The sequence below is a fragment of the Topomyia yanbarensis genome, chromosome 3 (assembly GCF_030247195.1).
Source record: "Topomyia yanbarensis strain Yona2022 chromosome 3, ASM3024719v1, whole genome shotgun sequence".
Taxonomy (NCBI): Eukaryota; Metazoa; Arthropoda; class Insecta; order Diptera; family Culicidae; genus Topomyia; species Topomyia yanbarensis.
Window position 1 is genome coordinate 416,247,469 of NC_080672.1, and position 27,941 is coordinate 416,275,409.

At 40.7% G+C, this 27,941-nt stretch overlaps 3 protein-coding genes across 5 annotated transcripts in view; 2 read left to right on the forward strand and 1 right to left on the reverse strand.

The window, feature by feature from the left end:
* The first annotated feature begins 441 nt into the window (after window positions 1–441).
* LOC131689661 (germinal-center associated nuclear protein) lies at window positions 442–2,151 on the forward strand. The gene is made up of 4 exons (XM_058974905.1): window positions 442–600; window positions 658–837; window positions 923–1,745; window positions 1,935–2,151. Exons 1-4 carry the CDS (start codon window positions 542–544, stop codon window positions 2,025–2,027), a joined length of 1,155 nt encoding a protein of 384 aa, XP_058830888.1. The 5' UTR covers window positions 442–541; the 3' UTR covers window positions 2,028–2,151.
* Window positions 2,152–2,173: 22 nt separating this feature from the next.
* LOC131689659 (opsin, ultraviolet-sensitive) overlaps window positions 2,174–27,941 on the forward strand; it is a 470,582-nt gene continuing 444,814 nt past the window's right edge. Inside the window, exon 1 of the mRNA XM_058974900.1 lies at window positions 2,174–2,228. The gene's annotated coding sequence lies outside the window, so the exon portion shown is untranslated. The remainder of the gene's footprint in view (window positions 2,229–27,941) is intronic.
* The window catches only part of LOC131689663 (carbonic anhydrase 7), a 104,474-nt gene continuing 93,946 nt past the window's right edge, over window positions 17,414–27,941 (reverse strand). For all 3 annotated transcript variants that reach the window (XM_058974909.1, XM_058974908.1, XM_058974907.1), the window contains exons 5-7: window positions 27,237–27,372; window positions 26,819–27,152; window positions 17,414–18,126 (exon numbers count right to left, since the gene is read on the reverse strand). In XM_058974909.1, coding sequence (XP_058830892.1) covers window positions 17,809–18,126; window positions 26,819–27,152; window positions 27,237–27,372 — 788 coding nt within the window. In that variant the 3' untranslated portion in view covers window positions 17,414–17,808. The remainder of the gene's footprint in view (window positions 18,127–26,818; window positions 27,153–27,236; window positions 27,373–27,941) is intronic.

A 27,941-nucleotide genomic window follows, 5' to 3' on the forward strand; every position in this document is an offset into this window, starting at 1 on the left:
AAATATAAAATATTAATATTTCAAAAATAAATTTTTGAGGTTTTGGCCAGCCTCCGGCCACTGTGCGCCGCCACAAATTTAATTTAGTTTATTATAAACTGATAGACAATGTATGTAGGTATAAGGTCATACATCCATTGTCACCTTTAGCATTTGTATATGATAGTCAGAATAGCATCCTATATGTATTGGAATTTTGTTTAGAGCATAAATGTCATTATTCCAGATTTTTATCTGATTAACATTTTGAGATTGAGATCCAAACCAAAAGGCTTGCAAAAAGATATACTAAGTTTCAAAGTCCTAATCATATGTTACGTCTTAGAAGTCTTCTAAGACGTAACATATGATTAGGACTTTGAAACTATCAAAATAAACTTTTACGGTACTCTCCGTCAATATTTCATGCATAAGTTCACCACTCGTCTACATTAACAAAAATCAGCTGTCCGAAATGTCATCACAGTAAGCTTGAAACTAAAACAAATTTCCGCCAGAAATACTAAAAGATTTTCTAGTTAATTCATCAAATAACGTCGCAATGGAAACATTCCTTCGCGGAAGCTGTGATGCGATGTGTCCAAAATCGGAGATTGACCTGTAACTTAATTGCTATCCATTCCCAGCATCGAACTAACACTGATTCAATATTTTTAGCCGCACCAAAGAGAAACTGCTTCACTTCTACGAGCTTCGACCGGACAGCAAAACCGAACCAGATCCGTTTCGGATGGTAAAGGAATTTTCCCGATCAGCTGCTGGTGTGAAGCAACCGAAGCACTGGGAAATTCGAACGGCTAAAGCGCTTAAGAAAACCGTGACATACCTTTTAACAAAGTAAGTAAACATGCTTCTTTTGAATAAGTTGTAATTTGAATGTTTAACAAATTATAATAAAATAGCAAACCGGTTCGAATCAAAGAATTTTTCAGGACGAACGCCGACCGTACAGTTTTAAATACGACTTCATTTTCGACCGCCTACGAGCCGTTCGTCAGGAAGTAGTCATGCAGAATCTTAGTGCAGACAATACTTTGCACACACTGGCAGCAACCACTCGTTTCCTAGCTTACAGTGCCTATCATCTGTGTGAAGCTCCTGTAAATGAGTTCGATCCAAAAATCTGTCAGTCTCATTTGCAGGAATGTGTGAAAAAAGTACTTCGCTGTTACGACGACTTAGATGAACAATCCAGCGTCTACGACGATCGGGGACGCATTGAAATGGAAGGATTGTATTTGATGCTTAATTTAGGAAACACGGAGTCTATTAATAGAGGAATAACTTTACGAATAGATCTGAAAAAACATCTAATCCATCAACTGTCCATGAACATTGAATACCTCCGAGGAAACTTCTACAGAGTTCTTATAGGCGTCAGGAAACTGCCCCCATTGGAGGCAGCAATTGTTGCAGTAAAACTCCCGGAGATACGCCGCCAGTTACTCCTTCGTTTCTCGATAGCCTTTAACAGCAAAGTGCTGACCGTTCCACTCGAATGGATCGGTCACGTTTTGCAGTATCAGGAAAATGAAGCAGTGGCACTGATCGATGACTGTAAATACTACGGTCTCCAGATTGTTGATCAGCCAAAGGCTCCTAGTAGTCAATCATGCGTGGTCGAAACTAAAGACGACTGGTGGGACAGTGAAGGCGAGCTTTGTGTTGCCACTGAGAAGCAAAACAATCTTGAGCAGAAGTCGGTGAAATTTGAGAGGTCCAGCTTCGACGGCGACAAATTGGCGGTATGTATCAAACCCGGTTGATAGTCGTTTGATTCTAATCCACGACAGCCATCCGCTGAGATTGCAACTAGTACTAGTAGTCTTCAGTAGCGGCTCGGTCGGTTTGGTTGCGTGGATAAGCTTAAACGGTCGCTTCGCTAATTAACTAATTGCACCCAATCGTTGCTGGGGACAAATCTTTTCTTACAGACTCGACCGAAACGAGTGGAGTTTGTAGATCAAACGTTGGGTGAAATTGTGACGATCTCCGGTACAATACTGCGGAAGCTGGACAAACAGTGATGAAAGTGACCGGTGCGTGTCTAGAGTAAACTCAATCAAAATCTTTTGTGATGTCGTTTCCTGTGTGGAATGGAACTCGTAGATCTCGTACAAACCTAAATAAAATGATAAGATGGATGAGTGATAGTGTGTGTTTATTTTCTTCTTGAACCTGCATTTGATCATTTCCGAAAAAGAATTGTAAACGACTTATATGAAAATGTAAGTAAATGCTAAATTTTCTTAAAGCACAAAAAGCGTTTTTCACATGTTTGCTTCGGGAAATCTGTATTCAAACTCTTTACAGAGAATGTTCCTCTTGTCACGAACAATGCCTTAAACTTGTACATATTTTTTCTTGTAATATATCACGAAATCTCGATCGTCTTAAAAAGTAACAAAAGGAGCTGTTCGTACATATTTTTAGTTCACTAAAACAGTTCAATATCTAACATTCAAGCCGTTCATATATTCAAAACTCAGCGCTCAAATGCCCAAAGTGGTGTTTTTTAGAGAACAGAAAAACTTTCAAAAAAAACCCAGAGAATGCAGGAAAAAATGTACAAAAACCTAACGTCTCAGGGAACGGGTTTGGGCTGCCACCCGACCAGCCAAAATCACTGCTCTTGCCCACATTTCTCCCCGGTACTATCTTACGGCATTACTTCGGGAGATGTATTTGTGCGCCTAGCACCCACTCTAACTCCAGTACTTAGTAGTTAGTGCCTACAGTAGGGTTACAGCACCGCTCCTCGACACCTCGGAAAGCTAGCTGTGGATCGAGACTTAGTGCTCTCCGCATACGAAGACAATCTGGACGGCACAGTACAGATTAGCCCTTAGGCTCCCTTGTGTCCTTCATCACCGCAACTCCCTTCTCGTACCATTCATCGCCACTTGTTGAGTTCCCGATTCGTTCGCGAACTACTCGGTCTAGTCCGCGACGATGGAGCTTGCCTACTCCGACGGAGAATTCCCCAGCGAGAGTTCTCCCGAAACCGCGCCAACCAACCAGGTGTCGAGGTCAGTTCGACGATTCAGGTGAAGCGCAACCTGTGGTGTGGTGAATCTAGCTTATGCCGACAGAGAGTTCCCCGACGCAGGAAATTTTCCCGGTACCGATTCTTCTTTGGTTTTAGCACCGCAACTTCGTGAGCTCTTTGGCCGGGGCCATTTATCACCGCAGCTCCTTTATGCCCTTTGGTTCCCATCCCATTACATTTTGTCCCACTTCCCCGATGAGCCATTCAACTGCCGACTTTATTTAAATCTTGTTCGTGAACTACTTGGTCTATTCCCTGACGATGGATCTAGCCTACTCCGGCAGAGAATTTCCCGGTGAGAGAGGTTCTCCTGAAACCGAGCAGTAGATTCCTCCCGATACCGATGTTCGTTTCCCTAAGCTATTTAGCTCCCCGCTTCGTCCCGATCTAGTCGCTAGCGGTGGACCTAGTCTACTCAACGGGCCAGCCAGTAGATGCTGAAGTCCATCCAGCGAGATCGGTTGGAGCGTAGCTTCCGATTCACTGGTGCCAACTAATCACGACTATCTATTTGACGCGGTCTACTCGGTCCAATCCCCGGCGGTAGATCTACGCTACTCACAAGCTACCCGGCAGAATGTCGATGTTGATCCGGCGACTATGGTGAAGCCTGACGTCCGGTTTTCTGGCGCCCCGATGAGCTGCGTACTACTCAACTGGTTCCCAGCGGTGGACCTAGTCTAAACCGTCGGAGCTCCCTGGCGGTGGAATTTCACAGCGACATTCTAGCCAACTTTGTTACGACTTCCTCTACAGCTCGAAGAGTATATTCGTAACCGTTCTGTTGACAGCGCCCAGATACACCAGCTCGTCGTGGCACATCTCTTCGACGATATTATCGACTGTCACGCCAGGTATACTCCTATGAGCTTCTTCGAACCTAGGGCATTCGAAGACCACGTGTTCCAGTGTTTCGAAGCATGTTCAAACCCATGCAGACACTTCCGAAAGTACCCAAGTAAAAAATGCGTCAAATGCAAGTTCACCTCTCAATGCTTCCTATCCACCCTTTATCCGCGTTGTCCAACTCCTGTTGCCACATAGCCAACGAAACCGCTCGGACCAGTCTCCTTGCATTACGTGTATTTCTCCGCTGGTAGCATTCCACGTCCTCAGCCAGAGTTATGCAGATGGGGATCGTCCCGAAGATAACACATACTGCCTCCGACGATATTGTTCTGTAAGCACTTGCAACTAGTACGGCCCACAGCCGGAATGTCCTGTTCAGCTGTTCAGCGGCTCCACTTGGTTTTCAGCGCAGCACTATGCGCAGGAATCCCATATCAAAGTATCGATGACGAAACAGTAGATAGCAGACATCTCGTGCTGCTTCTCGGACCACACCGACGTGTGGCCTGATCCTTATCGATTTGCACCCGCTGAACCGCTTTGCAGATGCTGACCAACAACCCTTTCGTCTTGTGGTGAGCTATTCGAAGCTTGACCCCGTTCATCCAGCTCTCGATCGCGTCTATTGTCTCCGTCAGCGACACATCTACTTCTTCAAATGTCTCACTCATCACCGTGAGTCAGACGTCATCCACGAAACACACGATTTTCCTGGGCGACCACAAAGTTAAGACCCCATCGTACATCCCGTTCCAAAGAGTTGGACCGAGAATGGAGCCCTGAGGAACGCACGCTTTGACTCGCACTGAGTTCTGCCCTTCGGTTGTCTCGTACAGCAGCACTCTGCTCTGGTAGTAGGTCTTCAGGATCTGGCATTGATGGTCGGGAACCCTCATTCTGTGCAGCGGAGGCTTCCCAGCTGGCGCTATTAAATGCATTCTTCATATCTATCGTGACCACAGCGCAGTATCGATCTCCTCTTCGCTCCTCTCGACAGTGCTCAAGAGTGCTTTCTCAGCCTACAGAATGACAAGCGACGTAAAGACGTGAAACGCAGTAAACAGAGTTATGTTGTAGATCATGACCGCCTTACAGCGGTAACGGCGTGATGAACATCGAGCAACAGTTTCGGGAGAGCAATCACCGCCAGGGAACTCTCCGCAGGAATAAGCTAGATCCACCGCCGAGGATTAGTCGAATAGACTGCAACAGAGCACCGAGTATGAGTCGTCGAAACGCCAGCAAACCGGACGTCACGCTCCATCCGTAATCGCCAGACCGACCACGGCACCCTTCCGGTTGTTCCGATAGAAAAATAGCGAAAACCAAAGAAGAATCGGTATTGGGAGAACTATTTTTCGCAAGGGAACTCTCCGTCAGCGTCAGCTAGATTCACCGCTGTGGACTAGACTGAGTAGACCGCGACGAGACACCACCAGTCGCGGGTCATCGGGGCACCTGTGAACCGGACGCCCTGCTTCACCGGAATCGCCGAACTGACCTCGGCACCTAGCTGATTGGTTCGGTTTCGGGAGAACTTCTCTTGCCGGGGAACTCTCTGTCGGAGTAGTGCTACTTAGCGGATCAGAAGGACCCGCTACTTAATTGCCCCTAGTCCCTGGTCAGAGCGATGGGGACCGATGACTGGGGTGGACTCCAAAGGTTTCTTTTGCTGGCTAGCACGAGCTTAAGGTTCGGAGGATCAAGGTCGGCTCACGGATTTGGACACCAATCAAATGATCAAATGAACGGTCTTCACTTTTACACTTTTATTCTTACAAGCTACTTACAATCGTGTTTGTGTGTGTAGCGGCCAGCCGGCGGTTACGAACTCGCGGTTGGAAACGGTGGACTCGTGGGTGGTAAACTCGTGGACTGTTGACTCGTGGACGGTTATGCGTGGACAACGAACTCGTCGTTGCTGCACCCAAAGGTGGGTTACTCGGGCCAGGCTGGTCCCGCGTGTTGGGCGACTTCTCGCTTTCTGGGGTTTCTCCTCGCGGTGCTACCACGCGTTCGTGGGGTTTTCGCAAACCGTCGAGGTAACTCTCGGTTTCGATTGTATACTATTCCCCCGAAAATCGTTCCCCAGAAAGCCATTCCCCAGAATTCCATCCCCAGAATACCATCCCCCTGGATAACATATTACCCAGAAAGCAGGGGCGGCGAAACACTTTACGCCCGAGTGGGTAGAAAGCATAGGGTGAGGGGTCCATTAGTAAGGATTTTTTTCCCTTTTCGCAATGCACACGCTTACATTACATTCACATTAAATCACGTTCGTTTATGCAAATGGAATTGTGGTACATCGATGTTTTCAAATGTGTGTAGTGCGAGATACATGCGTTGCGCATCTAAATTTTTTGAAATGGCTTAATATTCCGAGTGGGTAATTACCCACTCGGTTATTTTCGAGTGGGTAGTACTACCCATACTACCCACGCTTTCCGCCGGCCCTGGCAGAAAGTCATTTCCCACAATTCCATCCCCCAGAATGCATCATTTCCCAGAAAGTCATTACCCAGAAAAGCTTATTTTTTATTGATTTGATCTTTTTAACTTATTACAGTTGTGATTCGCTGGTTGGTCATTTTTGAACTGGACCGCTTTTTGATTGAACCTCTGCTAGTTGGACCATTGTCCAACTAAAAAGCATCTTAATGCCATAATCCTGTGTCACAATCAGCGTGACAATCAAACTGAAAATAATCATAGATTTACACTACTAACGTCTCCTTTGGATAGTTTTGGACGTCTGTCAGTCGGCCCAACTAACGGATTATATTCGTTAGTTGGACATAGGTTGTGGCCCAACCAACGAATCACGACTGTACTCGTTCCCACTTCCATCAAACGAAATTCTTCTCTTTCGATTCGTGCACATTTCACACAAAATAAAATACCGAAGCGTTTTCCCCAATTGTCCAGGAAACGTGTAGAACAAATTGCAGAATCTAATACAGGTGTGTATAAAGAGACATTGGGCAACAATTATAGGAAGCGGTAGCGCCCCTTCCTAGGATTCAAAAGAATGGAACAGTCTAATGTAAGTAAGGTTATGTGGTGAAACTAAAACTTTGTGCATTATTGGAGTAATTGAAGTGATGTGATGTGAAGTTGCTGAGGATGAGCTGCAAAAAGCGGTGGCTCCTCACAAGTAAGCCATTCGCTAACCCGATTTACTCAAACATAGGAATTTATTCCTTCTTTCAAACATGAGCAGTTCATTGAATCTTCATGAAAATGACTCTTTACGTCTGCCCAGCTTACACTTGAAGAATTGTCTTTTGAGTAAGACTATCCTGTTCGGCATAAAGTCTTTTGGCACAACATCGTCTGACATAAGACATTATGTGGTAGTTGGCCATTTGACCTAACAGTCGTGCAGCAAAGACAAACAGACATAACACTATGATTAATTCCTTAAAAATATCGATCCGCCAAACACTACATGGTTCTAACCAATCATTTACAAATTAGTTAACCCTCAGACCCAGGAACTTTTTTTTACTAGTGGTCTATACCGTATACTTGGGCATATATCAGTGGCGCCACATATGGATTATAATCGTAAATGCGATGACTGTCCCAACTAAAAATATGTTCAAAATAACCGCTAACGGCTGTGGCATAAGTACCATTTGGCATAAGGTATGAAAATACTTTCGAATGTATTTCGTGTAGATCGTACATTTGCGTACGAAACATTTCCAATGCAAGAGAAACATACATCTCGACGGCGTTAAAGCCAACTGTCAAAATTCACTTTTAGCGGAAATTCTGGACAAACCGTTACTCTCCAACCACAGATGTTAGCAGTAAACAGAAGAGAAAAGTTTTCTCTATCATTAAATGCTGTGAACTGTGCTGTCATATGCTTGTCGAGAAATGCACCAAAAACACACCAAACCGTTTGTCAAAATGAGCATTCATTTCGATTTTATTATAGATTCAAGGAAAGATCAGAAGAAGAAATTAACACCTATGTTTGAATAAATCGGCCAGACGAAATCATCACACATTTGCGTGCAAGAGTTATTTGGAATACAAAATGAAAAAACTGCTCATGATTGAAAGAAGAAACCAATCCCTATGATCGAGTAAACCAGTTATACGAGTGGATAACAGGCTTGCTTGCGAGGGGCAGCCACATTCGGCGGCATGTCGTCAGCAGATTTATACCGCATCAGTTCCTTGAATTAGGTAATGCGCAAACCTAAGGCTTCACCACAAATAATGATTAAGAGCATTAACTTTTCTGGGGAATTGGGCATTCTGGGCAATGTCTTTCTGGGGAACGGTATACAACCCTGGGTTTCTCGTTGAGATGATCGCCTCGTTCAATGGCTTTTCGCTGATTGAGGCTACGCCGTGGACCCTGTGGGAAATCCCTGATCGCGGACAATAAGCCCCTCCAATGGCTGCTGGGCAAAAATTGCTGGGTCTGGATCCTTCCGTATGATTTCCTATTTATTCCACCTTTTGTATAACTTTAATTATTTCATGAACTCAAACACAACTTAAACTTTAATAGCTTCTACAACTTTTAGATAGCTCTTTCCTTGATCTTTACGATAAGCGAAAGTGATTCTACTTAGGGATGTCCGAGTAGTTCTCGATTAATCGAACTAATCGATTAATTTTTAATCGATTAACGAATTTTACGATTATCGGATAATCGATTAGTTAGCGTGGATTATTGGTCGATTAATTTTTTTAATGCGTTAAAATTTTAATTTTAATTTATTTAATTTATTTATTTCATCTTGGCGACAAGCGCCTTCAGACTACAACTTAACCTAAAATACTCATTAACATTTAAATTCATAGGTCTAAGAGCAACAATATATTATGCTGCCAATTGTAACTTTGAAATTCATGTCTAGGGGGTGTTGAAACACCATTAACTTACGTTTTTGGAAGTCTTACATTCACGATCATATCTTTGAATAATTTGAACAGATCAGTTGGAAAGATTAGATCAATCGCGGAATTACGAATTGAACGTTGTCATTCGTGCCGGATTCGCTCTATAAATACTCTTAGGTTGTCATGAGTTCAAGCAAGAGAAGGCTTAAAACAATACCGGCCGCAAACGGTCTGAAGAGAAGGAGAGGTTTAGGTACACTATATGCGTCTCTCCAACAGACACTAGATCCATGAGAAGTTCTTTGAATTCTGATAAAGGGCCCTTTAAATTAAACTTGGTAGAAGCAATTCCGTCTTTATGCATGGGCAGGCTGGGTCAAGGCCAGGGGCCCCGGGATTTTGGGGGCCCACACTTAGCACGAATATAAAATCATTCTAAAGATTATATTTCAAAAAATTGCTTCACTCAGATCAGTAGCAGCTCGAAATCACGCATTGCACCGTATCCTGTGTGATCGTGAGCATCAGAGCGGCAAGAAACGAAGCATTGCATCACTATTGAACCAATTCAAACGTCAATCCAACATTTCCATTCAAGTTTTAATTTATTTTTAATAACAGTGCAACGTTTGGTACACCACGTATACAAAGTTTGAAAGTCTCCGAACCTTAGCCAACCAACCAAAAACCTTGCTTGGCAAGCGAACTGCGGATGTAGCAAAATATTCATTTTTCAATCGCATCTTGGTCTTTCAACGGACAAATTCACCTTGAAGCGTCTAAACGTACGAAGACTCGACAGTTTTTGGCCGGATTTGGCATGTTTCACTCTGCTCGGTCAGTCTTAGACTGGTACAGAACCAATAATGTTATATTTGTACTACACTCTGCCGTACTAAAAAAACGTTCGTGAAATCCCAAAAAAGAAGTTAAATAGAGCTCTTGTGAAAGTGTTTCTACGTATCTACCCTAGCTTTACCCTAGATATAACTAAAGAGGTCATGACAAATGTGCGTGCATTTTGAGGATATTTGAAGAACCTCGGCTATTTGGTAGCGTAAATATTTTTATAAATATTCAAAGTATGCTTCACACAAGCAGAATATTCTTGCAGTGCTGAAATAAAATATATTTAATTTTAAAATTCAGTTTTTTTTAACATTCAGTTTTCAGCTTAATTCAAAACTTCCGTTTATGAACACTCGGCATCTCTTATATTCCGACTTTTTTACATTACTGGCATTGAAGGGAATGATACCGATCATACTGATGGATTCGAGTAATTTTTATTTTTCGCTTTAAAAGTAATTTTAAACAAACTATACGCGACAACTAAGGACCTCTTCTAATATCGAATAGCGCTCATGTTATGGCTGTCTTCGACACAACAGTTTATTGAATAGGGATTTTGTTATTATTATATAAAATTCGGCCATCTGTAAGCAAAGTGGAATACTGGTTGGGTGGTCAGATTACACCATCTGGGAAGACTATAGCGTTGGTAGGTCAGCTACACTGTACGCGGCTCACCTGAGTTTGAACTCCCACCGCCGCAAATAGTGTGTTAGGCCGTTTGCTACTACCATCCAGGAAAACAAGTAACTTTTTAAGATACACTCAGATTATCTTTCTTTTTCGACGATATTTGGACATCAGTTTGTGACAATCTGGAATAGTCTTTGTTCTCCATATATTTTGAATCCCACTTTATATTTTGTTAAATATGTTCGACACGGTTGACTGATTTCGCTCAAATATGAAAGAGTATCTCAGCATCAGGAGCGGATCCAGAAAAAAATTTCGGAGGGGGTCCGAAATTTCGATTTTGAAATGTTCATTGTAAAATAAGAAATATGTAATACCCTCATTTAATTAAAATCAGCTTTGGTGAACGAATCTGATTTGGAATGTTTTAGAATGTAGAATGAATTTAAAATAGAAACTACTTTAAAAATTTCTCATGAAGTTAAAAAATTGCGGGGGGGGGGGGGGGGTCCGGACCCCCCCTCTGGATCCGCCACTGCTCAGCATGTCATGAGGTAGAAGTGGTTCATTGATGCAGGGAATCAGTTTTGGATCATACTCATTCTCGACAGCTGTTTATACCTGTTGAATTAAAGCGACCCTTAGCTCAATAGTGCCCAAGTGCCCCGAGTAGTCTAAAGACGGCCCTGGGTAGAAGATTGTGAAGCCAGCATTAGCCATTCGCCGAAATTTAACTATAAACCGAAGTGAACGATCATCATAATCAGATTGAGATGGACGATTTGTGATTTCTGTTACTGCTCTCAAAAAAACTTATAAACTAATCGATTACTTCGATTAATCGATTATTTCTTGGTTTTAATCGATTGCGGTTAATAGCGATGTAAAAAATAATCGATTAGCTACTAATCGATTAATTGAAAAAATCGGACATCAATAGTTCTACTATTCGCTGTAAAGGCCCAGTAGTCTCTCTCTCTCCCTCTCCCTCTCTCTCTCCCCCCCTCTCTCTCTCTCTCTCTCTCTCTCTCTCTCTCTCTCTCTCTCTCTCTCTCTCTCTCTCTCTCTATCTATCTATCTATCTATCTATCTATCTATCTAATATTAATAAATCAGTTAATAAATTTTTAAAAGTAATTCATTGTAATTGAACACCCAGCCCCCCCCCCCCCCTTGCGCACGGACCTGACGGCTTAAAAGCCAGCTCGTCACTGTTGTGCTATCTTATGACAAACGCCATTTAGCACTTTTAGAGAAAAACGTTTTTTAAAGTTTGAGTGTTAATATCTTTAAATTTATGAACGTTAGACGCTTTACGGAAAAGGCAATCGATGCTTCTATCTTTTCTGTAGTAATCTCTCGATTTATGCGAAAATGTATTGCGACTATATTGACAGTTTTTGCTGAAAATGTAAACAAAAGTCGCTCGCATGCAGAAGATTTCATATAAAAAAAATCATAACTGATTCGTAATATTATGCGTTATAGATCACTATGCCCAATATTATACTTTTCCATACGGTAGCAGCAATAACAGGTTACAAAATGATGGTACTGGAACACAAAGTTTTCATAATTTTCCTCGTTTATTCGGGAAAATCAATAAATAAAAGTTGGTTTCATCAACAATTTAGAGATATGTGGCACTAAAAGCAAGATTCTAACTGCACTGCTCACTTACCATTCTTCTTTTAAATTCTTCATATAGACTGGTTAGTTCGACTGGTCTGTCTATGAAAGTCCCATCTCTATCACTAGAAGTACATGTATTTTGACAGCTCGCATTTTTGAGATCACTCGCACTTTGAAAGTGCGGATCCAGTTTGGTGGGAAGTGAGCAATATATCAAACAATATTATTGTTGGCAGGCGACTGGACGAAAAAAAATTCTTCTTGCATAATCCATCATTACACTTAGGCATACTTTCCAAAACTAGTGGAAATCTCAAAAGTAGATTTGTTCAATAATCTTGTAAACACAAGCCAACAACCCAGCTTTTTACGTGCCATAATGGAGGTCTAAATTGTTCTGTTCGTAATACGTTTAATGGCCCTTTTTGACAATAATCGTTTACGCCAGCTTAACAGCAACGCCCAGTTGAAGATGTCGGGCGTTCATTGAATAAACATCCAACGCATTGGACTAACGTAGGATGACTTAATATCACAAGTTGACGTAAACGATTATTGTCAAAAAAGCGCCATTAAACGTATTACGAACAGAACAATTTAGACCTCCATTATGGCACGTAAAAAGCTGGATAAAAAAAACTATGGTAGGAAAAGTTTTCATCCCAAGACAACCTAGAAAATGATTGTGGTTGATCTGCACAGGAATTACATATGTCACCAGAGACATCTGTTGGCTTGCTATAAGCTTTTTGGCTTATGGCGAGCTTACAAACTAGAATTGTAGTCAATTTTGTTTCAATCACTCGAGAAATTGACACTTGTCAAAATCGTGTTTCACTGTATCTCAGTAACTCAGTAGAATTTAAAAATTCTGAAAACACCACATTGTAGATATTTTAAAATTCAGTAACATGGCTTATCTAACTTAGTTCACCTCAAAATGGCGTTGGTCATAAGATAGCACAACAGCGACAAACTATCAAAATTCTCTTTGAAAGGAAATTCCGGACAAACAAAAGAGAAAAGTTTTCTCTTTCATTAACTGCTATGAACTGTTTTTAGCCAGTAACGGTTTGTCCGGAAGTTCCATTCAAAGAGAATTTTGACAGTTGGCTCTTAAGCCGTAATCATATGTTTGTCGAGAGGCCATGGAGTAAACCAAAGAGACTAGAATAACAAAGAGACGCCATGTTTCGTTTGAAATTCCAAATCAACTGTCAATGTCATTCCAAACGAACAAGAGAGTTGTCAATCGTAAATGTGTAGCATTATGTGGTATTGCTTTTTTGGAAGTATTGTTATACAATCCATTAAAATTACTAAATGTTTTACAGATAAAAGCTACATCCTCAAACCAAATTTGTTACAATACCATCGTGTTTAGAATCGCTAACGAGAAAATGGCGTGATTTGATGGGAGAACGAAATTCAGCATGAGGGTTACGAATATCAAATGATGCAAACATTTAAAATGAAAGTCGTTCCGTTATTGTTCTGAATCAGCAAAACAAAGCAAAGCTCTTTTGTTTTCTACAAACTCACAAGACAGGAACACGCGTACAAAATTTCAACCGCGCCTCTCTTTGGTGTGGATCCGCTTGCAATAAAAAATCGCAATTGTTCTTTTCTAATATAGTTTTGCTGCTGCGAAATAATTTCATTCTAGATAAAACCATGTTTTAGCTGGTCGAGAAACTCAGATTCCAGAGGTCGCGGTAGATTTTTATTTTGGCTAAAAGAAATAAACAGAATAACAACAAACAAGTTTTGTGAGGCTAGCACATTTGCAGTGTTGCTTGTAAACCGTAGCTTGGTTGCTAGTTGAATTGTTTTCACTGAATTAAGATGGCGTCCACTTGTTATTCTAGTCTCTTTAGAGTAAACCCTTATATTTAGTGCTATAGTAATCAAATCTGCACTGCCGAAAAAAGCAAACCGCAAACAACGTTCGGCTACCAAGCTATAGTTGAAGAATTTACACTTTATTCAGGCCCGTAGCCAGGATTTTGTTTCGGGAGGGGCTCAAAACTTGTTGCATAAATGGTTTAATTTTAGTGAAAACAGTTCCAGAACTAAGGCAATAGACAATATGTTGTCTGATGCAAGAAATGGTATTGTACATCGACGAATTCTTTCTTTTGAATTTGGTTTTTATTATTAATTTATAAGCTACCATTTTCACCGTTGAAATTTGCAAACGTGGGTGCTCCCATCATACAACTTGAAGCCAACGAAGTGAGGCTGTCCAGCGCAGATTCATATGATATGCGTTACGTCAATTGCCTTGGAACGATCCGCTAAACTTGAACCATACGAAGATCGTTGTCGATTATTAGAACTACACACTTTAGAAGATCGTAGACTCACGTCGTAAACTACCTTCGTGTCTACGCTTCGTATGGCTGAATATGATGTTCTCGATCTTCTATCACAAATTAACCTCTACGCACTAACCCGTGTCCTTTGTTCTCGAACACTGCTGCACTCTGAAATGCACAACACTAACTATGCTGCCAACAACCGATATTAGAAATGACCCGTCGCTTCAACGATTATAACGACATCTGCTAATGACTTCGTCATTAGTTCCGCGCATGTCACTTTAGGTCATTTCTTTTTAGCGTAGTTCATTAAGACTCAATTATTTAAATACAAATACAAATACAAGAGAATGTCGAAACACGCTCCAAATCTTCTGATTAGGCAGGCGATTTGTAGATGCGCAGAAACGGTTCAACTCCTATTCAACTCAAATTTATAATAATTTTCAATTTAAATGATGGATACATTAAAGACTTATTTTCAGACAAGTGAGAACAATTAATTATTTATCTATTTAAGTATTCAAATTTTTCGCAGATCCTATTCTTTTATGAAATTGATACTTTTTATATCATTAGACAGGCTTATTTTTCTAGGCAATTCTTCTACTAGATCCTTGAAACTATGACAGACCAGTAATTTTGTTTGTTGCCATGTAAAGGGTGTACAAAAAATACTACTGATAGCTGTATTTACCTAGATTAAGATATTATATTTGAGCACACGAAGCTTACAGGTTTCATTTCGAAATTCATGGATTCATGAATACTTTGGTTGGTGACGGAATTTATATTTCCTCTGCCCTCAAACATTCGATTCTGCATTAAATTTCAGTCAGTTGGAAAGTTGAATGACTGAGGTGTTGAACTTGAATATCAGTTTCGATAAGCAGAAATAGGTAACTGATTTTGAAATTTCGAAGCACTGAATGTAACATTAATGAACCACTAGAATTACTCGAAACTATAAATATGGGTGAGCTAAATAATTTCAGCATTACACTTGCTTCCGACAAATCAAAGAAAACACATCGCACTTGCTTCTCCGGTGCCGAAGAGACTTTCTTTCAGATTTATATATTTTTAAATTATTGTAATTTATCCGATTTCTGTGAATCTTTTGCGAATTTTTTTCTCAGCGGCAGTTTTCGTTACACTTTCTAAGTCAATTCAAACAATAATTGGTTCGTTTTTAATTAGCTCAAGCTTTTTTTACAATCATCATCAAGATTGGAAGAGATGCATGATTTCTTGAAGAAAGCTGTAATGCTATTTGATTACAGGTTTGTTTTACCAAAATTTAGGAAACAATTTCAATCAACGTTGTTCCACCTACCGTTGAATATTGTGCGGATAACGAAGACGTATTGTGTTTTACGAAAATGCCGTTTTTTTCCAACCGAATTGAAAAGGGATCAGAGCGAAATTCCGAAAGTACTCGTTCTGAGTGCATAGAAGAGATAGAAGAGGGCTCGTGAGGCTTCTTAGATTAGCTGATTCTTTTTTCCTCCTCCGTGATTTCTGATCATCTCTCATTTTAGTCCAAAACGAATAAAAAACAGATCGTGAGACTACTATATACTGAAGACATAAAATCGAAATTATTGAACTAATAGATTCACCCAGTCGCAACATTTTAGTCGCAACAATGTTGCGAACTCGCATGAACGGAACGAATTCCTCGCATGAAACTGAAATTAAGTGCCAATGAAAATGATGATGCGTTAAAATGACGCGAAAGCAAAAACTGTCGCCTCAGTTATATCGTTCTCAGTAAATTGAAATATTTTTTCGTCTAGTGCGCTTGAATGTGATATCTAGTATTTATACTAAGAGTACAGAGTGCACAGACCTAATATAGTAATTCAAATTGGGTACAATTCAAAAACGTACTACCTGAGCAAACGGAAAGCCCATACAACCCCCATGCCCCTGGGGCTTGACATGGGTGTTTGAAATGGGCTCAACCCATGAAAAAACCATTACCATGGTCCGGTAGATCCTACATGAAATACCATATGTTGGTGTATTTATGGGTCATTGAGACCATTTTATGGTGTCTTGATGGTCGGAAATTTTGGAATGGACCATGTTTAAGGTCTTTTCAAGGGGCTATGTGGTGTTTGAACCCATGAGTATTTGCTCGGGTAGTTTGCCTTTGATATGTGCAATGAATACTATGTGTAATTGTACTATGGTATTATGTTTTGTACTGCATTTCTCCCATATGTGACATGTATCTGCAAGTAAGCGGTATCCGATCTTGTAACCGAACATTGATTCTCTCACCGTCCATTTATATGAAGATCTTAATTACAGCATTGTCACACACAACCATAAAAATTTAATGGCTTTAAATCATCCAAAATGAATTTGTTGAACACAATGAGCGCAGAATACCTGAGGTGGTAGAACTCAATAAAGGTGGCTATCGTAAGTATAGCCTCCATTTTCACCTTCAGAAAATGTTCCTCATCACAAATACTCGGTCTTATGCGAATCACCACTAATCACTGTATTTGGTCGGTGCACCACTTCTTGCTTCTGCGACTCACTCATCTCGACAGATTACTAGGGCATAGTATAGTAGAAGTTTCCTTTGTTTTTCTGACAAGGATCACAATATAAAAGTAACTTTATTTGTCGTTCGCTTCACACCGGCTAGAACAGAAGCATAAACTACACTGAATCTCGTGACCATTGATTTTGGTTGTTGGAAACAGCAATCTTCTAACTTTATCTCAAACCAAAATGCTACAAGCTAAAGTCGCTGATAATAATTTTTTTGAAATTTATTTTCAAAACATTTCGGGGGTTAGCCCCCTACCCCTCCCCCCTCTCTAGCTACGTGCCTACCTTTATTATCATCAAAACACAGACTCATTCTAAAGATAGAAAGATAGAATTCGGGTAAAATGCTTGTAATTTGTACAGTTATTGAAATTATTTTGGATATAATCCATATTCACCTGCGTAATAATGTAATTCGGTCACTCGCTCCAGAGTAATTTGAAAGAAGCGATAATTCTCCACAAAAAGGAAATATAGTACTGCTTGTGTTGGCTTGCTAAGCCAAATATCATGCAAGACTAGGGGCTTGCTCAAAAATACCAATCGTATTTTCGTTCCATTGGGGCTAGCGTCAATGAGATGACAAATTCCATAACTAGTAAGGGATAGTGATATAACATTGAAACAGTTGTTATGCTAATCTCTTCTACAATCATCTCTAAAAACAGTGGTTATTCATTTAACCTTCTATATTTGGTTTGGTCATACCTACTATATTGTTCAATAACTTGCATGCTTAAAAATTAAATGTTGTGAATTTCAATACAATTTGGTCTAATAATGCTACAAAGATGATCTAATGAAACTGCAATGAAGATTTTATACTGTTTTGTCTTATCATTTATCATTAGATGAATATCTCGAATCTGAACTGAAATCGTCTCAAAATACTGACCTTTAACACACCTTTTTGTGCCTGTTTAACTTTCAATACTTTAATCTCTACCACTAATGTCAATCAATAATTTAGAACCTACAATAGCTATTTACAGTAGCGTTTAGAGTTTCTAGCGAGGAGTAGTAACTCAGTTCTTACTTCGGACTACCAACAACGCCGAAGCTAACAGCCAGCACCAGCAGCAGCAGCACCGTCCAGCTTGCACCGATCGATCCCGCCCCACTGTCCGGATGCGGTTTCTTACCCTTCACCGGCCTATTGCTCTTCTCCTGCTGCTGCTCCAAGGAATTCTGGTCCATCTCTTCGGGGGGAATTTCGTCCGTCAGGTCCACATCCTTCACTATTTCGTCCGTGTTGTACAGTACCACCCTATCGCCGAGTGGTTGAATCGGTCGGAAATTATGGGTCAACGGATGTCCCTCGTCGTCCTCAAGGGCACGGAATGCCTCGATCTGTTGCACGTTGACCCACCGGGACGGGCAATGGTTGCATGAAAAAATGAACAGAAAAGAAAGGACAAGAAAAGAACGTAAATTAAAATGCTCGTTAGAAGAAGTGAGGGCGGGTGGGATACTCTTTTCGCATTGTCGCGCTAGCTCTCGATGATGGTTGACGGGTTTGTCGCAAAAGTGACCCAAGTATTATTTTGATCGCGGTTCGCTGTTTGGAGTAACGCAAATCATGCGTGAAATTGTTGATTGTGAATACTATATTCATTTGACCCATCGTTCTAATTAGTGTCGCTAAATTAACACAATTGGCACCGTCACGGGTAGATGTTGTGTAAATTGTGTTTTCTACTCGAGAGGGTCATTAAATCCGGATAAAATTAACGCCAACCACGTTGGTGCTAAATTGCGTTAAATAAAAAAGTTTGTTTTCAAAAATTATAATCATATTCAATTTTAAATTCACATTTTTAATTCGTTTCAGTTGTTTATTCATTTTAACTCCCACGCATCTGTAGAGACTATCAATTTATTTTGTTTTGCCCAGCTTACACCTTGTCCAATTGGGCGTAGGCCATGCGAGGATAATACGCATTGCTATGTCCAAGTATAGGAAGTTTGCGGGCTAAATCCTAGAATGTTTTCCTACTTATCCGATTGAATATTTACAAAAAATCGACTAAATATGTCAAACTTGCTTTTTACACAGGGAATACGTACCATGTAAAAACCATTTCAAATTTGTTCGTTGATTCACAAAACCACGAAACGAATAAACACTTTGAAAAACTGCCTTAAATTGATTCGAGTGTATTTTTAAAATTAACATGTAGCAGCCTCACCTTTTACACACGTGGTAACATGGTCTTTCTTCGCTTCTTTTATAAATCAGTTAAAAATTTCAGCGTACTCTTAAGACTGCAAAAGTAACGTTATATTGATGTTTCTTCATTTATAGATAATCTAAAAAGTTTCACTGACTTGACACCCTTTTCGACAGAACCGAGCGCATGAAGTAACAAGTTACTTTACGCTTGTCCGAAAATGTCGTAGACGGTGAACTCTAAGCTTGCATATATGATCCTTCTACGCTTTTCTAAACATTCTCCCTTCAACTCCTTGCTCTCCCTTGAGTACTATGGCTCTTAATATTGAAAAATATACTTCACCTACCTGTCCCTTGGTAATTAAATGCCGTAACAGCTGTAACGAGTTTCTTTACTACTTTGCTGAAGTAAGTATTTGCCTATCTGAATTATTGAAGAAAATAAATTTCATAACTCACTATTAAAAGAATTAATCATCAATCCGATAAAACGGAAAGAAGGGTAGATCTATTCAAAGGAACTTTCTCAAAAAAACCACATTACGAAAGTCAATATTTTCCACGCCATCTAAAAACCCCCTTTTTTGCTCTTTGGAACCACTGTGCAGTGTCTACATGCCCGCTCACAAAGTTGAGATCGACAATGTGGTCACCGATTCGAGTTTATCATATATTAATCTAGTGATGCACGTTTTTGTAACAGGCACCCTTTTCGACAGAACTGAAGCGAATGTAGTTGCTAGGTCAATCGCATCTGTTGACCTAGCAAAGCTACACGAGCGCCAGAATAGCACGCTGTTTTATTGAGGCAGAGTGAACGTTAGTTTTTAATTTCATAGAATTATACTTATTGTGTAAAACTAACCATGAAGGCACTGTAGTAACAAACTACATCAGATAAGAAGCAATTATGGACTAGAGTTAGAGAAAAAAATATCTGAAAGAGAAGTATCAGCTGTTTGAGGAAACTTTCCGAGAAGATGTCGAAACTCTAAGTATTAGATACCAAATTGATGAGATTGAGTCAACATCGACCCAAGCAGCACTTGCAACATGTTCTAGAAAAACAACAAAAGTTATATGTTGCATTACAATGACAACAGAATTGCAAAAAACATGACTGTTGCATGTGTGAAACACAGCTGCTGCACGTTACATCTTAGTAATTCATTTGTAGTGCTAATGTTTTCTGAAACAATCAACTTTGACACATTTTATTGATGTTTTTAGCAACGTGTTTGTGACTCTACTGTACAGCTAAAACAACTTTGTTGCAAGCATCATCGCGAAAACTGGAGATGACATTATTATTCAACTTGTCAGCAAATTTGATTCCGGTTACTTATTTATTTATTTATTTATCGCACGCATCAACAGGCCGCACTCGGCCCCAATGATGGAAACTTAAATTAATTACATTTAAAAAACTGCAGGAATCGCTTTCTTAAAGTTATCCGAGACAAATGAAAGTCGAACAGGTGCGACACACGATTGAAGAGGGTTACACTTATAAAACTTTTACTCAACTTAAGTTTGTAACATAGTAGAAATAAAAACAACCGCCATATTTATTGATAGAATGAATTCTTTCTCGATAAAAGTTGCTGACGAACAGTTAATATGTATAGATTTTTTGATCGGAATCCAAAATTTTCATCATTAATATGCTTCAAATTTTTTATTACTCTCGCAAAAAACATATTTGAACACAGTTCTTTGCATACGATAAATAATTCACAAAATAAGTATAAAATTTATTGAGATTATATCAACATTGTTTTAGGGCCCTTTAAAAATATCAAAGTATTTTCAAAAATTACTCAATTCAATTTTATTGGTTATACATTTTCACCCACATTAATGATATTGTCATATTTGAATGTGAACATAATATTTATGCTTTGTTTGCATAACAATTTCATGAATCACATTAAGTTTCATTTCATTTCGACAAAGTTGTTTTCAAAGCAATCGCTAGCATTATTGCAACAATCTTTGTTGTTATTATGATTCTTGGTACATCATTCGGAACAAATGAACATGTTGCATATAAGCTCCACCTCTTGCGCTTTTTTAATTGCATAACAGTTGAATAACGCTTGCTGCAGTAATATTTTCACAAATTAATGTTTGACATTGGTGTTGTAAAAACAGCTTATCAACATACCGTGTTGCTTGGGGAGTTGAATAGAAGATCAAGCGGCGGTAAAATTCGGTTCGCAATAAACAAGATGCTCCTGCAGTATGAGTACTGAATCTAGAAGATCGTGTTTCCGTAGAACCCCCTGGTCCAGTTTTTCATATCGCGGGTACGGAAAAGGGAGCAGTTGGAGGAATCGATGGCGAGATTAGAGATCCGCAAATCCCTCCTGAAAACAGTACTTGCAGAATGCTCCAGCAAACGTTAGAAGTTGACCAATCAACTTTCCAACAACTGCAGCAGTTACAAGAGCAACTACAATTATGGCAGCTCCAACTACAACTACCGTAAATCGGGGTGACTTTGATCATCGGGGTGACTTTCATCACTCGAAACTTTTTTCGTAGCTCGCTTTTTTAACCAGAATAATCTACCGAATCATTTTAATTTGAAATGATTTTTACTCTAAACTTATAAAATACTGATTTGTTATACTTTTTGAGTATATTGTTCGGTTTTTGGGTACAAAAACTACAAAAAACCGAAATTTGACTTTACCTTATTTTTACGAAGCTTCGTAAAGTGTCCATTTTTTATAAAACAAATTGACCTCAGATTTGAGCAAGAGTAATAAATAACAAGCGAGTTTTTATGTTCCTTTAGAGTGGGATGTGCCAAATTTACTTTTAAGAGTTTATTTATTTTAAAAACATTTTTTGTGAAACTAGTTCACAATTATTTCAAATTATTTTAAGCTAAAATTCGCAAAAAAAATTATTGTTCAATATTCCAACGTGTTAAAATGGATGAAACTTTTTTTACATTGATAAAGTACTGAAATAAAACAATTTTAGCAGTTTTAAAGGTTTTCAGAATCAGAATTTATTCTAGTTGGACACCAATTTTACGAATTTTGGTTACTCGAATTTTACAGTCACACCGGAATGCGAAAATTGATTTCAACTTGAAATCATTTTTGGAAAAATAGCTGTAAGCAGACAATCTTAGGTAAAACCATCCAATCTTGTTCTACATACATCAGTACATGGTTTAAAAATATTAAACTTGAAAAAAATGTTTTACGTCTAAAAATATGTAATGATTACTTAGAAAAGTGATCAATGTCACCCGGGTTTACGGTACCAATGATTTGTTCATACCACCATTGCCTTATGCCTTGTTCCGCTTCCGTCAATGCCCGGTTACAGTCTCTGGTGACGTCAAGGAAATATATCAACAGATTGCTATCATTCGAGCCGACCGCCGTCATTCGTACCGTGACTCTCAGGCAGTTCGAGTGTGTTTTAATCTCGGTGTGATGTGTTATTAAACGCTTTGTCTCGGTTTCACTTTGTGCTCTATTTTTCAAGGCCGCATTCCTCAACCTTTTATTCGCGCAGTGAGCATTAAACAATAGCCAGCCATAGCAACTGGATTTATGCATCGTGGGAAACAAATATTAACCCTCCGGAACTCGCGCGAATGACTCCCCGTATGAGCAGCCGCTGATGCTGAAAGAAGATTTCGCTAGAGTTTTGGAAGGTGTTGCACAAAATACAACGGCGCGAGTGCCGGAGGGTTACGATAAGTGATCTCTACCCTTCTTAACACATTTCCTGCTTTTTCGCGTCCGCGCGAGTGCCGGCTCCGTGCGCTAACGATATCCCAAGGCACCCCCTCCCCCCCACGGCCCAAACAATATCCGTCTCGATCGGCCCCTTTGTGGTCTTTCTTCGGCCCAAAGCAAAATCACGGAATCTCTTACAGATTCTTCGAAAGACCTGACAGAACGGTTCTCGACTGTGACCGAAATAACAAAGGTCCGCCCGGACAAGGTCAGGGTCGTGTTGACTAATTCAAAACAGGCAAACGATATTACCTACGCGGGACTATGTATATTCCAGCAGTAAGGGTACAGATTGAAGGCGACGTCCACGATGAGAGTTTGACATGCGAGGATCTGCTGCAGTACGGGATTGGATGGTTTAGAAACCGCTTATTCCAGCCGGAGAAAATACTTGATTGCAAGCGTTTGCATTCAGTATTAGCCACGGGGGATGGTACGAAAATATACCCCCAATCGAATTCCTAAGGCGTGATCTTCACTGGAACCGCCTTACCGAACTACATCCTCTTGCACAAGGTCCATGTGGCAGTCCGTATGTTCGTACCGCTGGTCATGAATTGCACTAAGTGTAAAAAATTTGGAATGTGCGGTTAGGTTCATGTGGATGATTCGTACAGTAGGAATGCTGAAAAGTGTCGTTACTGTGCAGAGAGTCCCTTGCAGAACATTTCAAGCGTTCTTTCACAGAAATGTTAAAGAAAGCTACGCCATCATAGTCAACGAGCCGCCATGCTTTCTTACCTCCTAACGAAGGCTAGGTTGATAACTCACAAGAGGGCACTTCCACTAGAGTGCCTATAAGCAATAGGAAGAGGAGGAACATTTCTTCTCCTAAATGGTCGGTGTTAAGCCACACCGGACTAAGTCGCAAAGCATAAAAAATGGGATTTTTGCCAGATTTGAAATATGTAACAATAAACAAGAATTATGCCAAAAAATAATTTCCAAACATAATATAAAGGAAGCTGCGATTCAAGCTTTAAGCTAGTTTTTCAATATTTTGTCACTTAGTCCGATCTGACTTAACACCGACCAAATTTCCTTGTAAAGGCCTGAAGGTGTCACTTGACGGGGCTCCGAAAGAGACATCTCTTGGAAATGACATCATAGAAACCCTGCCTGCACCGCGACTAGTATTAAGAAACTTAAACTCTCACGGTACGGCATGGGGTTGCCTTTATGATGATAACCGTTCTTCAACTTGACAATTCTAAGCACCGGCGAAATGGCACGGATTCCTCCCTCATCAGCGCTCCTAAGCGCATAAGATTTATTCCTCTGCTCGACTTCGCTCCAGTTAGATTGCGCGTGAAAGGTAATCTTTGATCCCCACGGTAGTGACCATATATCGATCGTAATCTCGATCACCAATAGCTCAAGGCTATCGGAATCAATCAATGTTTCGTATGACCTCACACGAAACATTGATTGGAAGAGCTATGCTGCAGCAATATTCGAAAATATCAACAGGTATTTCCTCCGGAGGAAGAGTACAAGTTTTAGCCCGCATGATACTCGATACCACGATCCAATCTCAAGCGAAACAAGTAACGGGCGTGAACATCAAGACGCTCTCCCAACCCGTGGTGAGTGCTCAGACGTGTACGCAGAGATAGTTGCCGCGTATAAGCCCTACAACGCGAAGACGGGTCACCCTCTAACTATCAACAGTACGCGATGTTAGAAAGGCGAATGAATAATTTGATGAACGCCAAGAAACGTGGTTACTGGCGCCGGTTCGTTAATGGATTAACGCGAGAAACATCGATGAGCACTCTGTGGGCACCGCCCGACTTACGCGAAATTACAACACTACTAGCGAGAGCGATGAGTATTCAAACCGTTGGATATTTGTTTTCGCCAAGAAGGTTTATCCGAATTCAACCCCGGTACAGAAGACCTACGGCGCCGCGTTCCCTCACGATAATGCGAACGATACACGTTTTTCGATGATGGAGAAGTCATTCGTTTTCTTAGCATGTAACAATAGCACTCCAGTGCCAGACAGAATAAAATAAATAAATTTTCAACGAATTCAGTATTTTTTATTAAAAACAGGACATTTATTCTTCAAAAAACGTCAATGAATATTGGAGTAGAGGCCTAGGTCAGCCCTACAATGCAACTTAGTCGCTGGACGGCACTGACATCCATCATCCGGATACAATTCCGGATCTTGGTGGTCAACTGCTTCGTATCCTTGGCCCGCCAATTATTTTTGTACACCAGGGCACTGAGGGAGCCGCAAAAATCCTCAAGGGGACGGCACTGGGGCAAGTTGGTCGGGTTCCTTTCTTTCGGCTCGTACGGTATTTTTTTCTGTTCCGAATAGTCCAGCGTCTTCTTGGCGTAATGGGAAGACGCCTTGTCCGGTCAGAAGAAGTACTTACCATACGCATGATGCTCCTTTAAGCATGGAAGATACTTTTCATGGTACACTTTGAAATCTCTCTGTTCGATATGGCGATGTACAGCATAACTTTTTTTCAAATTACTTGTTGCTGGAATAGTAGTTGTCATTTTCTGGAATGTGAGTCTTCGAGAGCAGAAAGTAACTTTCGTAGTCCAGCACAAACGACGTCCCGCGGTAGTTCTTCGTCATCCACCGGCACTGTGATTTCACGATAGGTATCTGCTCATCCGTGTACTTGGGGGACCGAGTCTTCTCTCCGACAGATGATGTCCATCATATGGAGAGTTCGGTGAATCAAGGTATGGGAGCAGTGATATTTTCGGCCGGCATCACGCAAACTCGTCCCGTCCTTGTTGTCGAACAGCTTTTCAACGCTTCCTCTTTCTTCTACGTCATTCTACGTCATCTGCGCCCGAACAGCCGCTACCGGCCTTCCGCTCCACGTTCAGGAATGCCAGAATCCGGTAAACTGTAATCACGGGCACGTTTTCGTCACGAAAGTGGTCCACGCGTTTCGTAAAACCGTACAACACGCTCGCGAAGTGCTTGTTGTTTTTTCGACGCCATCTTCGATTGAACTGACAGCACTCGAGCGAAAATTTCTAGGGAGTCCAGAGAGCAATTCTCTTGGAGAGAAAAAAAATTACGCTCTTTACTTTAATTACAGAAAGGGATTGAAATCATTCTCATTTTTTATCGAACACCCGTTAAAATATCATGCCGTGCAGGACTGATATAGCGGTGATGAGACCAGCGAACTAACACGACCAGCTAAAGCTGGAATCAAGCGACCCCTCCCCCTAGAAGTAGTCATTTCAAATGGAATCCGGGGAATAAGGCAAATGTCTAACTCTTTGTGGATGTTAGGAGAGTAGGGATCAGAGTTATCTTCTCTCTTTAGAGCCCCTCACTTATTGTACGCGACGGACGAAATCAGTAGTATGGTCTAACTATTGAATGTGTGATGGCCGACGTAAAGGCATTACCACCAAGTAAAAAAACACACACAGACATTGTCCCAAATCGTCGAGCTGAGTCGACCGGTATATGAGACTCAACCCTCCGGGTCTTCGAAAAAAACTTGAAAGTTTGAGCGAATTCTATATTTTTCTTTTATAAGATATGTAAAACCAGCAATCTCACTTTACGAGTTTTTTTGACTTGGGTCATTCATGCACGGAGCCCCTCATATACGTCATTAATGCAACCAAACTGTCTCAAAAAGCGGACAAAATATAAATAATCCGAAAGTGTAATGTTTTACAAGCGCCTTTCACACGCGAAACAAAAAGGGCATGCACCGTGTTGTTGATTTACGGCATCCGTCACTGACTGGCGTTCTTGCTTCGTGTTATTACCCGAATAGATCAAAAATAAACTCAGCAGGCTATATAAATAAACGGGTCACGAGAGTGAAGTGAAGTAAAAGTGCACTTTCACAACGACATCAGTTCAGTTGGAAATACATTTAAAGCCGAAACAAAACGGTTTTGGCCTTGCCTCACATCCCGTTAATTCAAGCAAATTATATCCGGTTCAAGATTTTGACTCAAATTAAGCCATATGAGATGATTAAGTGTGGGATTCACTCGGGCAATAAACGAACTTGATGGCTCAAATTTGATTGTTTTCAATTTTGAGTCATTCGGAAATTCCGTTAAGCGGCTCCGAAAACTGTTACGGATTTACCTGTGTATGCGACAGCAGAATCGGCTCTTTGAAGTCAATCCACGTGACGACTTCGCTGCACGGGGGCGTCGTCAGGGATCCATCGTAGGTGTAGTAATGCATCAGATCCCGTGCGATCAAATCCCGCAGCGAGGGCGGATTCACGAAGGTGGCCGTTTTGTGCGAACTGGTCACGTTGCGCAGCAACTGAACAAACTCCTCGTAGCTGGGATTGTCCTCCTGGGATATCTCGTAGAAGAAAGCCAACACCGTCAATCCGTCCGAGTGTTTCATAGCGCTCTTGGCGGTTTTGTATTCCTGCTTGAAGAACACCACGTGCAGTTCCATGGGAAAGCTATTGGTAGATCGGAACCAGATAAAAGGCAAATTCATTAGCACATTTTAACCTTTGCTCGTAATGTTAGACACGCTCGCTTACATGTGATTATCGATCATATCTTCACTGCCGACGGTGTCATTGTCACCCCAGTGGAAGTGAAGCTGCGAGTACTGGTATACTCCGGTCAGCGGCCCGCCGGAGATGGTCGGGAAATGGTCCTTCATCGTGATGGCAACTGGAAGTAGATAAAAGTTGTGTTTAATATTTGTAGGGTTACTGCTCCCTAATTCATCTTAGCACCTCTATTCATCTCACCCATTTGAACACGTTAGTTAAAGCAGTATCTGCTATCTCTATTCAACGCATTAGCTCAAATGGTAGGATGAATAAGGGTTCGTTGTACTCGACTTTTCGCTTCGCTCAAACGGGAGCATTTCACATTTTCCAGGCAAACATTTTAACTATGCTGCTTCTTAGGAACGTAGCAAAGGTGATGATACCCATTTAAACGCAATCCAGTCACTCTAAGTCGAGTTATCAACTAAACAGCGTGACATACAGACTAATGAGATGAATAAGGGCACGTCTACCCTACTTGGCCAAACTTTGAACTGTCGAACGATTTTATCAATTTACTGACAATCCAACATCGTATCTAAGCAAGCTTTGACAATGTAGATCCTGTTTACGAAGAAAAAAGCTGTGAGTTTTCAGTGGTTTGGCTTTACACAAAAAGCATCCATAGATGTGCGGTTAGCATGAAACAAAATTCCTCTAGTCTGTAGGAAGCATACTTCAATCATT

What these genes read in the sequence shown, in the direction of transcription:
- LOC131689661 (XM_058974905.1), top strand. Translation starts at nt 542, where the DNA reads ATGGAAACATTCCTTCGCGGAAGCTGTGATGCGATGTGTCCAAAATCG. An exon ending in CCAAAATCGGAGATTGACCT is followed by an intron (nt 601 to 657) that starts GTAACTTAATTG and finishes CAATATTTTTAG; the next exon opens with CCGCACCAAAGAGAAACTGC. An exon ending in GTGACATACCTTTTAACAAA is followed by an intron (nt 838 to 922) that starts GTAAGTAAACAT and finishes TTCGAATCAAAG; the next exon opens with AATTTTTCAGGACGAACGCC.